This window comes from Cheilinus undulatus, linkage group 21 (genome assembly GCF_018320785.1).
Source record: "Cheilinus undulatus linkage group 21, ASM1832078v1, whole genome shotgun sequence".
Lineage (NCBI taxonomy): Eukaryota > Metazoa > Chordata > Actinopteri > Labriformes > Labridae > Cheilinus > Cheilinus undulatus.
Window position 1 is genome coordinate 8,530,897 of NC_054885.1, and position 13,920 is coordinate 8,544,816.

The 13,920-nt window shown below is 39.0% G+C and overlaps 1 protein-coding gene across 1 annotated transcript in view; it reads right to left on the minus strand.

Annotated features, from left to right (window-relative positions):
* Positions 1-13,920, minus strand: part of stx1b (syntaxin 1B) — a 115,198-nt gene that overhangs the window by 23,553 nt on the left and 77,725 nt on the right. Inside the window, exons 4-5 of the mRNA XM_041778279.1 lie at positions 13,544-13,618; positions 349-422 (exon numbers count right to left, since the gene is read on the minus strand). Of these exons, the coding sequence (XP_041634213.1) occupies positions 349-422; positions 13,544-13,618 (149 nt within the window). The remainder of the gene's footprint in view (positions 1-348; positions 423-13,543; positions 13,619-13,920) is intronic.

Sequence of the window (13,920 nt, forward strand, 5' to 3'; positions counted from 1 at the left end):
GGGTTGATATTCCTGGTTGTGTAAGGTTTCCATGCTGCAGTTCTCCTCTACTCCACCAGGAGGCAGCAGGGAGCAGCCTGCAGGGAGGAGAGGGGAGGCAGCAGCCAATCACAGAGCAGAATACTGCAGGGTCCCATCAGTGTGATGAGACAGGAAGAGGCAGAGAGCTTGATATCCGCTTATATAAATCATCTTTTAAAAGTAATTAAAGAATCTCTTAGAGCTCCACACAGTTTGTTTTTTGATTTTATAGTAGTACAGCTTTATTTTACTGGCCTTTTTATAATGTGAAGTCCTGAATATGAGGCTCAGATCAGGCCATTGACTGATCCTTGCTGATGCTCTCACCTGTGTCTTGCGGATCCTGAGGTCCGCTGATGATCTGTTGAGACCCTCCTCCTGCTCGATGCTCTGCTCGATTGCTACAAGAAGACACAAACATATACACATGTCAGATAAGACTGGAGAGCAACCTCTGCACATTCCAGCAAACAAAGCCAATATTGCATTCACCATCAGTCATTCAAAACTCTTTTACTTAAAGAGATTTTTAAACTTAACCCTCTTTTCCATGTTGTAATGATGTAATGATCTTCCTGTAGTACCATACTTAAGATGCAAGAATTCCCCTAAACAATCAGCAGACTTTTGAGGAAATGAAAGCTTCATTGGGTTTGGTGAGAAGAACCCACAATTCTGGAAAATCTGACGACCGTCCTCTTTCACAGCTCAGTATTTAACCTGCAGCCTGCCCACCTCCGTCTCTGAGGAAACAACACTTCTCCTCCTCCTCCTCTTCCTCCATCAGCATCACCTCATCACTCAGACTTTATTATTCAACCGGGGAGACACAGTTTAATAATGTGTGCTGATATTCCTGTCTGCAGACACCCACAGAGCTGAGAGGAACGCTCAGAGTCAGCATGATGAGGGCGACACTTCAGCCCGCACAGACAGAACTCAAAACAACACCTCTAGCGCCCCCAACAGGAAAAACTGCCGCGAAAGTCGCAGTGTAAAGTTTCTCTCCATATTTAACTATGCATTATTGGAGTGTGTTTACTAAGTCTAATAAAATTTTTAAAGTATGTCACAGTCAGGTTAGGAGGCTAAAATGCTGAGTATTTGTTGTACTCCATACAATTAGCATTGTACATCTAAAGTACCTAATGATCTTTGTCCTTTTTACTGCATCTGGATAAATGAAGAAGTGAAAATAAAAATAAAAATCTGTAAGTAAATCTGACCATATTTCGAAATTAAACAACTGATCTGATAACTCATTAGCTCCCTTTACACATTTTAGGTAGCATAAACATAAAATCATGCTACCTAAAATAATTTAAGTGGTTGTTTGGTATTTCTAATGAAAGTAGGCTACGTGCTACTTAAGTAAATTTGTTAGCCATAGGAGAGTCCGAAAAGGTGGCTCTTTTAAGGAGAGACTGGCTATAGTGCTAGGCTACACGGCCACGTGAACAGTTTCATTTAGTCTGAATAATTTAGCTAATTTTGAGGAAAAGCCCCAGTGTGTTTTACATTTAGTTTACATTTGCAACTGGAAAAGCACGCAGAGAGTGCAGACCTCCGCCATTAGCCCTATCTCCCAATAGTGAAGAATCCTTTAAAAACATTCCTGGATCCAGACGGTGATCCGGATCACTCCCAAAATCTATTTCACTGATTACTCCCTCCCCGGTGGGGTGGAGACACAGTGAGGCAAAGCGTTGGCTTCGCGACGTTTGGACTGTCATGTCATGTCGAAAGCACCCATGGTCTCACTGGACGAGTGAAAGTCATGGCAGAGGGTGAATATTCCTCTATTCCTCCCAGCATTGAGAGAATTCGCGCTACAATTCGCTGTCTTTCTCTCTGTTGCGCTCCGACTCGTCTCCTTGACTGGACGTGCGTCTTTCAAACTCTATAAACTCCAAAACTTTGAACAGACACACACCCAAAATGCTGCTGAGATTGAAGTTACTCATGTCCGCCATCTCCTGGTGTAAAGTGCTAACAGTGCAGACCTCTGCAATTAGCCCTATCTCCCAATAGTACAGAATCCTTTTAAAAAATTCCTGGATCCAGATGCTGATCCCGATCACTCACAAAATCTAATCAGTTCTTCCTTGTACCATTTCTGAAATTTCCTGAAAAATTCATGAAAATCCGTCCATGACATTTTGAGTTATGTTGCTAACAAACTAACAAACGAACAAACCCACCCAATCACATAAACTCCTTGGTGAAGGTAAAAATGTTGTTTTTTGGCAAGGTTTTTTAAAGATTAGCTTAAAAAAACTACCCTGTCTGTGTAGCTGTATAGCCTAGCTTTGATGCTAGCAATCTGGCTAGTCACTCCTTAAGGGCGCTAGACAGACCTGTGTCTCCTGTTGCTAAAACTCTTACTATCAACAAGTAACTAATTTAAGTATGTATTTGTTAAAAAAAAGAAGATTATTTTGACTAGAAGTTAATTTCTTTCACTTTGTAGACTATTCTTTAGACTGTCAAGCAGTAGTCTAAGCAGTTAAACAACCAATTGGATAATGTTTTAGCTCATTTTACACATCAGCTAATATTAGCATTCAAGCATAAACATAAAATCATGCTAACATAATTTGAGTTTTTTATATTTTTAAAGAGGGTACTTGTCAATTTAAGTGAGTTTGTGAGCCATAGGTGAGTCCATAAAATTGGCTCCTTTACGGGGAGACTAGCTGGAATGCTAGCTTGGAAGCTAGGCTACATGACTACATGAACAGTGTCATTTACTCTGAGTAATTTAGCTAATTTTGAGGACAAGCTACTGTATGTAATGTAAATATATATCAATGTTGTTTTTCAGCCAGGTTTTCTTAAAATTAACTTAATTACGTGAAGCAGACAATCCTTTCTGCAAAGATGTAAAGCCTAGCCTTCATGCTAGCACTCTGGCCAGTCTCTCTTTAAGGGGGGCAGATAGACCTGCTTTTCCCGTTGCTTAAACTCTTACTCACAACAAGTAACTAATACAAATCAACTTTAACAATACCATACTATCACTTTAAGTACATATTTATCAAAAAGAAAAACATTTTAGTCAGGAATTTATGTCTTTCGTGTTGTAGGCTATCATTTAGACTACCGAGCAGTAGCCTGTTAGCATTCAGGCAGTTCCCAGCTAGTGAAAGTGAAGTAACTGATTGGATGCTTACTTTAGTTGTCTGACAGCAGCAGATTTTCACACATTATTGTCTTTAAGAACTATTCTTACAACAATTGCATCAAAAAGTGTCATATTTAGACAGAAAATAAATGAAAAAGGTTAAAATATATGGTCAACAAGGTTAAAAACTTACAAAATATTATACCTAGAATCCCCAATTTAAAACAGGGAACTTCTGAACTGAGGTAAGTCTATTGTGAATTTGAAACCAAGAGGGTAGGTGTCAAAGGAACTACCTCAATTCTAAACATTATCTCAGAAGGAAAACAGGCACCACTCATCACCAGCCCAATTCCATCCCAACAATGATACATGGTTGTGGCAGCATCATGCTGTGGGGGTGTTTTTCAGCAGCATAGACTGGGATACTGGTCATGGCTGAGGGCAGGCTGAATACAGAGATATCCTCTATGAAAACCTGTTCTGCAGTGCTCAGGATTTCAGACTTGGCTGAAGGTTCACCTTCCAGCATGACAATGACCCTGAGCAAACAGCCAAGACAACACAGGAGTGGCTTAGGGACAACTCTGAATGCCCTAGAGTGGGACAGCCAGAGCCCTGACTTGAATCCAACCTATCTGGAAAGACCTGAAAATACCTGTCCACTGATGGTCCCCATCCACATGACTGAGCCTGAGAGGATTTGAAAAGTTGAATGGCAGAAAATCCCCCAGTCCTGGTGTGCAAAGCTTTTTGGGTGACATTCAAAAAGACCCGAGGCTGTAAATGCTGCAACATGACAAGACTGAAAAAGGGAAGGGGGTCTGAATACTTTCTGAGTGCACTGTATGTGACTGGGTTTGACTCGTTTGGATTATAGAGTCGTTAAAAGGGACCAGATCGTGCACAAACTTCACATTACATGAGGTAAAGTCCTTTGAGGTCAGACTGACTCAGATCTGTGTGAGACTTAAAATAATTACAGCTGATAATGAACTCATCAGCTGGACCAGTCGGTGTCTTTGTGTATGTGCGGCATGCTAAGCGGCTGCAGGTCCGTCCTGGTGTCGTGTGACTCTGTTCTGTCATTTTTTTTTTTCTCCAGCGGGTGATGAGACGAACTCAAACACTTATATAATGTTTTCCACAGTGTGTGTGTGCTTCCTGGCTCTTGGCCCAGCTGCTCTCTGCTGGATGCACGATGACTCAGCAATATTTCACAGCACTGATGGTTTGTGTGTGCATGTGTGCTTTATTTGTGTGTATTTTTATGTGACAGTGAGATAAAAATTGGGTGAGTAAGCAACAGATTGTGTGTTCAAGTTCGTGTATGTGTGACATCTTTAGCATCCCCAGTTTCTAACCCAAAGTGATGGTTTCTCTTACATAACAATAAATTGATGAGACTTTCTGAGACTTATTAAATTAAAACGTATTTAAACTTTGATGGTGCAAAAGGAAAGAGGCTTCTACTCCTCTTTTAGTCTGTTTGTCTCTTAGCTACAGTAAAGCCTGATTTTTTTTTAGCTACGCCGTGATTACACGTCATGAGCACTACATATTTGTGCTCTGGCGTTTCAGCATAGCTCTACAATACTCTGACCAAACTATGATCCTAAAATCGCCAGTTTCTGGTTTCATATTCATTTGTTTTTGCAGTTGGAGCGAAATATTAAACAGCAGTCAATTAAAAAGCATTATTGCAAAGCTGAAAAGACAGCAGACATCAGAAGAGATAAAACCGACGACTGCTGACTCAGCCGAGGCAGAGGATGAAGATATTTTTGGTAAATCAAGAAATACCCAGCGACCAATGACAGGGCTGCAGTTTGCTTCATTTTGACATGTAGTTATAATTTTCAGGAGGTGCAGTCAAGCAAGCCCTGCCCACTGAAATCGCTGTCCTGAGATGTGATTGAATAAAATCCATGCATGGATTAGCAACATTAATGCTAGCCTCCTAGCTACCTTAAAGGCCAGACTCATGTCTTCACAGTAGCGACCTCAGGCCTGGTCCCCAAGTGTTGTATGTTTGCATTCACACTGAGCAAGCATAACTGGACTTTGGGCCCCCATATAACTAAGAAACATGGGCCAACTCATGACATTTTACATTCTTAAACAGTCCACATTTTCGAGACAGTCTGACAGCAGACCGCAGATATCAGATGCTAACCCCTTACAGACCACTACAGTGAAATGCTTCATCTGCCAGAAACCAAATACATACAAAAAGCTTTAAAGATAATATTGGACTAAACTCCTAGTTAGCATAAGGGTTAGGGTTAAACAAAGGGTAAGACTACCAAAAATGAAAAGTCAAAAGCTTGACCTGCAAAACCTAATTACAAAAAGATTTTAAAAAATCTGAGTAACCAGTCTGCTCAAAGCCCATCCTCCATGAAAACACTGTAATGCAGCTAATGTAGCTAAAGCTTATAAAGCCACATTAGCTACATTGATAACATAGCTAAGCAGCTAATGCAGCTAAATAAAAAACTATCCCAGCTAAGTTAGATACGTAAGATACATAGGTAACGTAGCTACATAACAAATGTAGCTAAACAACAAAGCTACATCATCTATGTTAGATTATGCTGCTTTTCCTTCAAAATGGACCCGTAGTTAAATCTAAAGCAAACAAAGCTATGTAAGACTTGTAAACTACTAGGATAACGTAGCTAAGACAAACAAGGCTACGTAAGCTGTGTTGGATAATGCTACATTTGCTAAAGCTAGACTTCTTGTAGAAGTACTTACGTGAACAGTAGTTTAATTGATAAGTAGTGTGGTATTTAGCTTCCTTAGCTCAAACTATTATGTTCATACACAATATAATCTCAAGTTACTTCTGCAGATTACAAAGTTATGTGGCAAACTCTAAAGCTAACGAAGCTAGGTTAGCTACATAACCAATGTAGGCTAACTAGGTAACTAAAGCTAAGTCAAATTGAGCTTTGTGAGCTCCTTTAGAGAATGCCGCATTTGCTAAAGTTAGACCTGATTTAAAGGTAGCTATGTTAACGGTGTTGCTTAATGTACATACAAAATATAATCTGAATTTTACGCTAATGAAGCCAAGTTAGCTTTGTAGGTTACAAGATGATGTAGCAAAATCTAGAGCTAACAAAGGTAGGTTAGCTATGTAGGTGACATAGCTACATAACTAAGGTAGCAAGAGCTAAAACAAACAAAGCTATTATAGCTATGTTAGATTATGCTATATTTGCTAAAGTTAGACCTGTTTTAGAGGTAGCTACGCAAACGACTTGCTTTAGCCTTGTTAGCTTAAAATATTATATGCGCATATAATATGATCTCTAACTAAAGCTAACGAAGCCAAGTTTGCTCCTTAGGTTACAGTGTTAAATCTTGGTTAGCTATGTAGGTAATGGAGCTACATAATTAAAGTAGCCAAAGCTAAAAAATACAAAGCTATGTTAGCTAGGTTAGACTATACGACATTTGCTAAACCTGTTTTAAAGGTAACTATGCAAACAGCTTTGTTATCTTATAATGTTATGTACATACGTAATATAATCTAAACCTAAAGCCCATGAGGCCAGGTTAGCTCTATATGTTACAAAGTTCTGTAGCAAAATTTAAAGCTATCATAGCTACATTGGTGAACATCTTATGCAGTAACTTAAACTACGTGGCTAGCAAAGCAATGCTAGCAAGCTTTGCTGTGCAGCTAAAGCTAACATAGCCGCCATTTGCATAACTGCTTCTAAAACTGGTCTATAAACAATTCAATCCCCGCTTAGACATCAGACCTTTTTCTGTAATGTTTACTGATGGTTTTATCATGAATGTAGACCTTGTTTGTGAATTAAAAAAAAAAACAAAACAAAACACTGCACTGGCAAATTACATCCTTTCTGGTCTGGTAGATGTCGTGTCTCACAGCAGGTGTCTGCAAGAGGGGGCATCTGAAATATAAGGTCTGCAGTCAGACCCCTCTGGTAAAGTGTATTCAAATCTAGGCCTGGATTATGGATGTGACACCACCCTTAAGCACCCATCACTATCTTTTTTTTTATATTATATTCTTCTTAAAATGCATCCCTAAATCCTCTTAAAAATAAGGGTGCTCAATGCTTCCAACCCTCCCACAGAAACATCACGTTTTGAAGTCTTGGAGCATTGGTAGCTGTCTGCTCATCCAATGGGAGACTGCAAACAGAAGCTAAATAAGCTTGGTGTTAACAGTGCTAATTAGCACCAAAATATAAACAAATATAGACTTTAAAGAAGGTGTAGCCCAAAGCTCATGCAATTACTAGACAGCCATATTACAATTCATGTTTATATCTCTTAATCTCATCCGCTCTGGCTCTTGATACAACACTGAGTCCATATCAGTAATCATGATCTTTTGCAAGCTGCATCTTTAAACACACTTAAATACACTATTCTAATGTATTATTTTCATCAGGTTACTAATGATATTAAAACAGTGCTCAGCTGTTTGGTCTGAACACTTTTCAAGAACATAAACCTGCTGCTGGCGATTTGGGCGGAGCCTATTTGCACCCCCTCCTACCCCTTTACCCTGGGGGTGAGACATCTACAGTAGGAAACATGCTGCAGAGAGAGAGAGAGAGAGAGAGAGAGAGCCAGGACAATAACACTCAGCCCTGGTGGGGTTTCCAATTATAGCTTTATCTCCAGCATCGCCGCTATTCTCAGACTGCATATGTACAGTCTGTGTGTGTGTTTGTGTGAATGACAAGTGTGTGTTCATGCATGTGTGTGTTTGTGTCGTCCAACCTCTGGCTGTTCACATTAAAGCAGCGATGTCCTTGAACCTTCAGCATGAACCAACATTGCTGCACCCTCTTTGTGTGTCTGTGTGTGCGTTTGCATTTTCAGTAGCTTTAAGCTCATTGGCCGGTGTCTGCATGTGTGTATTAGTGTGTGTGTGTGAAACTGTCTCAATGATTAAAACTTGATAAATCACCGCCATGTTTCTGAATGTTCATCTTCTTCTGCTGAAGGTCAAAGTCTCTCTGGCCAAAGAGTACTGTAAACCTTCTAATAGAGGTGTGCTATAACCTTCCAATATAACACTGTTTTACCGTAAATGAAGTAATAAAACATTGTATTAAGCACTGCCACTGCCACTGATAAAGGCCTGGGAGGTTCTTTACGTGGTCCCATAACACCCACTGATATATGTTCACTAGTAAAGTTTTTCTTGCTAATGTTTCATAGTCATAGGCCAGTAAACCAGGTCAGAGGTCACGTTCAAGTACCTAATGGGGGAACTGAGCTTGTTCCACCGTAACTCACTCAACTATTGCTTCTTGAAGGTCTTATCAGGTCTTTCCTTGGACAAAAGACATGACAGGTTACAGTCTGAGTTTGTAAATGATAGGTCCATACTAGAGTGAAATATGGTGTTCCACAAGATTCAATGCTTAGACCACTTAAGAGCCACTTTTATCATATAGACTTTTTGCATTTGATGCCACACAGTTACAATCCCAATCCTGATTGGACAGCAAAAGGGACTTATTACTGACTGGATTCAGGTGCTAAATAAATACACCTGTCCATTTATTCCCCATGGTAACACAGAAAGCTTATAAAGCTTGAAATTTAGGTATTAGATGCTTATAAATCATTTCATGAAACATGAAACAGTATGTTCCAAATCTTATTTGCAACACAAGCACTAAATGGGCTAATGCTAATGCTCATGCTAATGCTAATGCTACTGAATGAGGACAGGTATGGCTACAGATCACAGCTCTCAAGACACCTTTCTTGCAAACCACTACTGTGGAATGCCACCTCCTTCAGAATAGTAGTGGTATTATTTGCAGGTATAACATATTTCCTGTTTTAGAAGTAGTTACACAAATGGGGCTACACTTTAGCTACAGTAGATTTATCTTTTGCTGAAGGAGTATATGACATTCCATGATGATCTACTGCAGTAGCTCAAGCTAATGTAGCTGCGCTAGCTATGTAATTAACATAATGTTTGCTAAGCTTTAGGAAATTTAGCTTTAGCAAACATAGCAAAAGCTATTTTATTTTATCTATGCATCAGTTTATTTCTCAGGGACAATACAGAGGCATTGCTGCATTTAATTACAAAGCAATTTATGAAACATATTGAACAGAATATTATTGAACAGAATTCCAGATCAGTGGGCCTTTAAACCCTTACAGCATATTGTATTATATTTGATACACACTTCTATGAAACCTCTATCTAATCAACATCATCAATAAATTACTTAAAAATCTTTTGAATACAATCTGATAAATGATAAAAATGCCCTCCCGTGGGTTATCAGTTGCCAAAAAATGCATATCAGATGTGATATTTATGTGAAATTTTATGTTTTTCTGCAGGGGATTTTGGTAAAAGGTAAAATACACATCTCAGTTCCAAAACATGAGAATTTTCTTGGCATTATTTGAGTTATCGGGCTTTAAGGGGTTAACTAAAAAAGAGGACTGGCCAAACATTTGCTAACGTAGCTTTGTTAGCTTTAGCTATGTTAGCTGTGTCAGACTGTTTTCATGGCAGAAAAGCTCTATCTTCTGTACGCAGACTGTTTAGTTGGCTATATTAAATGTTTTATTATTAGGTTTTGCTGGTCACATTTTTAACGTTTAACTTTTGGTGTCCTTGCCCTAACTGGAAGTTAATCCGATTTTCTTTTGAATGTTTTAGGGAGTATTTCCGTCCTGACGGCAGTGGTCTGCAGCCAGACAGCCTTAACTGAACGCAACACAGTTAAAGCAAGTAAAACACATCATGACTTGCATGCATATCTAGCACTTGTTTGACGCATTGGTTGGCTATTTTTATTGTGTAACTTTCTGCTACTTTTATGGCTCCCAAATACACTTAAAATGTGTCTGAAATTCATGATAAAGTCACGTTACAGTTGTTCACCGTGGTGAGTGACTTCATAGCAATCGTGGCTGCAAAAGGACCATTGGTATGTGTGGCATTTTGAGGAAAAACTCCAATAATATTTACTGTTACACAGATGATACTCAGCTATTCTCATCAATGCAGCTATATTTAGCCAACCAGCTGTTTAAACTAGCAGCACTCTTTTTAACAAAATCTCAAAGCCAGATGTTTTCTTTTTTTTTTTTTTTGCCATTGAACTGCCAGCTTTTGGTACTACTATTACAATATGATGTTGACCCAAAGTGTTGATTTATGGGGTTTTGGACGTATATTTCTTAGTGAATTTGTGAAGTTTAGTAGCACTTTTAAAGCTTGTGTGTCTGAGCTGCTCTTGCTTCAAACAGTATGTCTATTGATGTATTTATACTACTCAGTGTAACAGCACAATAAACGGTTATAGACATTTCTGTACTGAGCCAGTTTAGCCTTCTTTGTTCGTTCCCAGATCCTGCTGCTCCTGAGAGCTTCCTGCTCTGATCTCATCCAAATATGCACAGTTTAAAGAGCAATATTCTGTCATAATAAGACTTCAATGCGGAAACTGGAATGAATTTCACATTAAAGAGATCCTTAAATGAGGTCTCCAGACTCTTATTAACCAGAAGTCATGTCTCTATGAATATTCATGGAGGTATAATGTCAGATTTTGAAGGGAGGCTGGCTGCTACAACTATTATTCAAGGACTTCTCAAGGTAATCTTCTTCACTGTTCAACTTCTTACCAAACACTGGAAGCACACAAGCTGGCATGGCTAATGGGAAGTGTCCTCGGGCTTTTCAGGTCGTAACTGACTCCCCAGAGTCTGTCTGAGGTACAGACGGACAGGTTTTCAATTTTCAAACCTCTCCGTCAACTTGAAGTCTAAAGTTTTTGACATCTTTTTCTTCCACCACTAAGCCAGGTCATTTAAGTTGGCCTTGCACTGATTTTTGCTGTCATAGATAATCATCAGAGTTTAGCTGACTCTGTGGTGCTTCTTTAATTTCAGTCATTTGGTGTAAAGCGGGCATAAAACTCAGCCCTGGCTTTCTTCAGTCAGCTGTTTTGGAGTTTTGAGTTCAATAACTGCCAGGAACCAGTAAGAGCTCTCTTTAGCAGCAGATAGCAAAGGAAGGATACCAGGCCTGGCTTCACTGTGCCACCATTTACTAAGACAATATACACTTTAAAATGATTTAATGTGGGTGGTAAATCATATCCAATCTAACTGTTATACTTAAAGAAATTAAAAGATATCTTTATTATAGTGGGTACAATCTCTCTGTTTTACCAATTTTTTAACAATGATGGTTTCAAGACAAATGAATGTAATAGCTCTACCCAAAAACACTGGGTTTGTACTGCCATGTGCGTATGCACCTCATTGCCTTAGGCTCTGCTTGAGCAGAGTTTTCCCAGCATGCCTTTGGGCATTCGACATTTATGCACCTTGAGTGAAGTTACTGACTCAGTTAGAGAAGTCCTGCCTGTAGGGAGCAAAGATAATATACAGCAGATGGTCTACTGACCAAGATAGAGATGGACTTCCTGGTTCAGAGTTCACCTTTGACTTAAGTTTATCTACCTTGAGTGGCATAAGTATTCAAGATTGAAGTATAAGATAGAAATAAGGGAGAAATGCAGTGAATGGAGAACTCTTAATTTTAAGAAAAATACTCAAACGTGTTATGCATGTATGTTTGAGTTACATTTAATTTGAATTTTTAAGCAGAAGAAAGTTTCCACAGCGCAGTTTAACTTAGACAAGTCAAGTCAACCCAACATAAATGTACAAGTAATGATCTCAAATAACGCATTTCCATTACTTTAAAATTTTGATGTGATCAGTTAAACAAAAATGTTGAGTATATTCAACTTGGTTTTACAGTGTGCTCCAGTATTTGCATTGCTAGACACTTTTGCACCATGAGTGATGTTACCCACTCAGTCAGTGACTTTCTGCCTTTGTGTTCTTTGAATGCTATAATCAGTTGAGGAGCCCCTCTTAGGTCAGAGTTCACCTGTCTGTCTTATCCTTACACTGAGCCATTCAGGCTTCTAACAACACAACCAGTGTACCTCATTTGAGCGGAAAAAAGAGTACAAAATATTATTGTGTAAAGCCAACTAATAAAACATGCATATGATGAAATATTCCTTATGTAAAAATAAAATGTGATTCATGTTCATAGAATAATAAGTTGGAGAATCTAATTAGAAATTTTGAATTTATTTTTACCTAACTTAAATGAGTATAATGCAGTTTGTTATTTACTCAAAATATTGGGTAAAATAGACTTAATTAAACTGAGTGCAAATTGGGAAAACTGTCTTTCTTACTTAATATCTTTAAGTATAATTTAAACAACTTGACTGGATATGATTTACTACCCACAAAAATCATTTTTATAGTGCAGCTGCTGCTAATGCCAGGACATGAGTTCTTCCTTTTTCATTTCTATTTTTTTTTTTTTTTACATTTTCTTGTTTCCCTTGTTATTTTTCATTGAATAATTGAACACATTTTAAGCTCAATGAGCTATTTAAAACAGACCCAGTGGATACTACTGAGAGAAGAGGACATTAATTTTCATAACCTAGCAACAGCAGAGGCTGTGAGCACTGCCACAATGGAAAGCGGCCGCTATGACTGTCTTTTAACCAACATTACATCACCACAACACTGACTGACGGCTCACAGTGATCCTCATAACACTGCTTATTAATGCCAGTTAGCTAATGTTAGCTGATAAGCATTAACTAAGCTTCAATAATGAAGGATTACTTGCCCTTCGCTTCCAAAACAGCAGAATTATTGACCTAAACACATTAAAAAGTGTTCAACAGTAGCTACCACTGTCATAAGCTTGGGTCAAAAAATCGCTCCAGACCTTCAAATCTATGATCTATGAGTGTGAGCACTTTTCTTATTTTTTATTCTCTCTGTAAATGATAGGAAATAATAGTTTCTATATCTATTTTGAATCTGCACATTTAGCTGATGAAAACGGCGGTCTGTGTATAAGCCAGTTGTTTTTCATGGATGTTTTTGGCCTGCTGGTGGCGCTAGAGGAAACAGATAGAAACATTGTCAACTGTCTTCTGCATATCAACAAGTCTGGTTCAGTTCCAGCTCCTCAGGTTGATTTAGTCATTGAGGTGATGCGTTCAGGGACAGTTGGCCGTCTCGTCATTCATCACACAGTCTAAAGTTTAACACCTCCTCTGCCTTCGGTCGTAACTCGTCTTTGTGTGCAGATAAAAAGTCGATGTGTTTGTATAAATTCAGACAGTTTGGCAGAGCTTTGAATCCTGCAGCGACCTCGTCACCTCGACTGATTCATCACACAGAAACGGTTTCACACCGTCAGCTGGAGCTCATCTGTCTGCTGCCTCTTTTCATCATCCGTGCCGCCTCTCTTTGTGTGTCTGTGGGTGTGTTTGATCACAGGACAGGTGAGCGTGGAGAGCGTACCTTTTAATTTTGAGCGAACTTTATTGGCTGTCTTCTTGATGTCAGCTGTGAGGTCCTCCAACTCCTGCTTGGTCTCTGCGGAGAGAACAGAGACGGTTTGTGGGGAATCAGCAATAAAAGTTTGCAAGTTTCGGCTGTTTTTGAAAGGAGATCATCAGCAGGATGTTGACAGAAAGATGGGGCCTGCAACATGAAGCAGAATTCTGTTGGGGGCTGGCTGTATGCAACTTTGCACACAGTAAGCCACACCCACTCATCAAAATCAATACATTAGTTCTGAATTTCCCTCCTGCTCTTGTGATTGTGTGATTATGTTAAACCCTTAAAAAGGAGACTTCTTCTTTTCATTGGAAACATGCAGCTATGACAAATACATT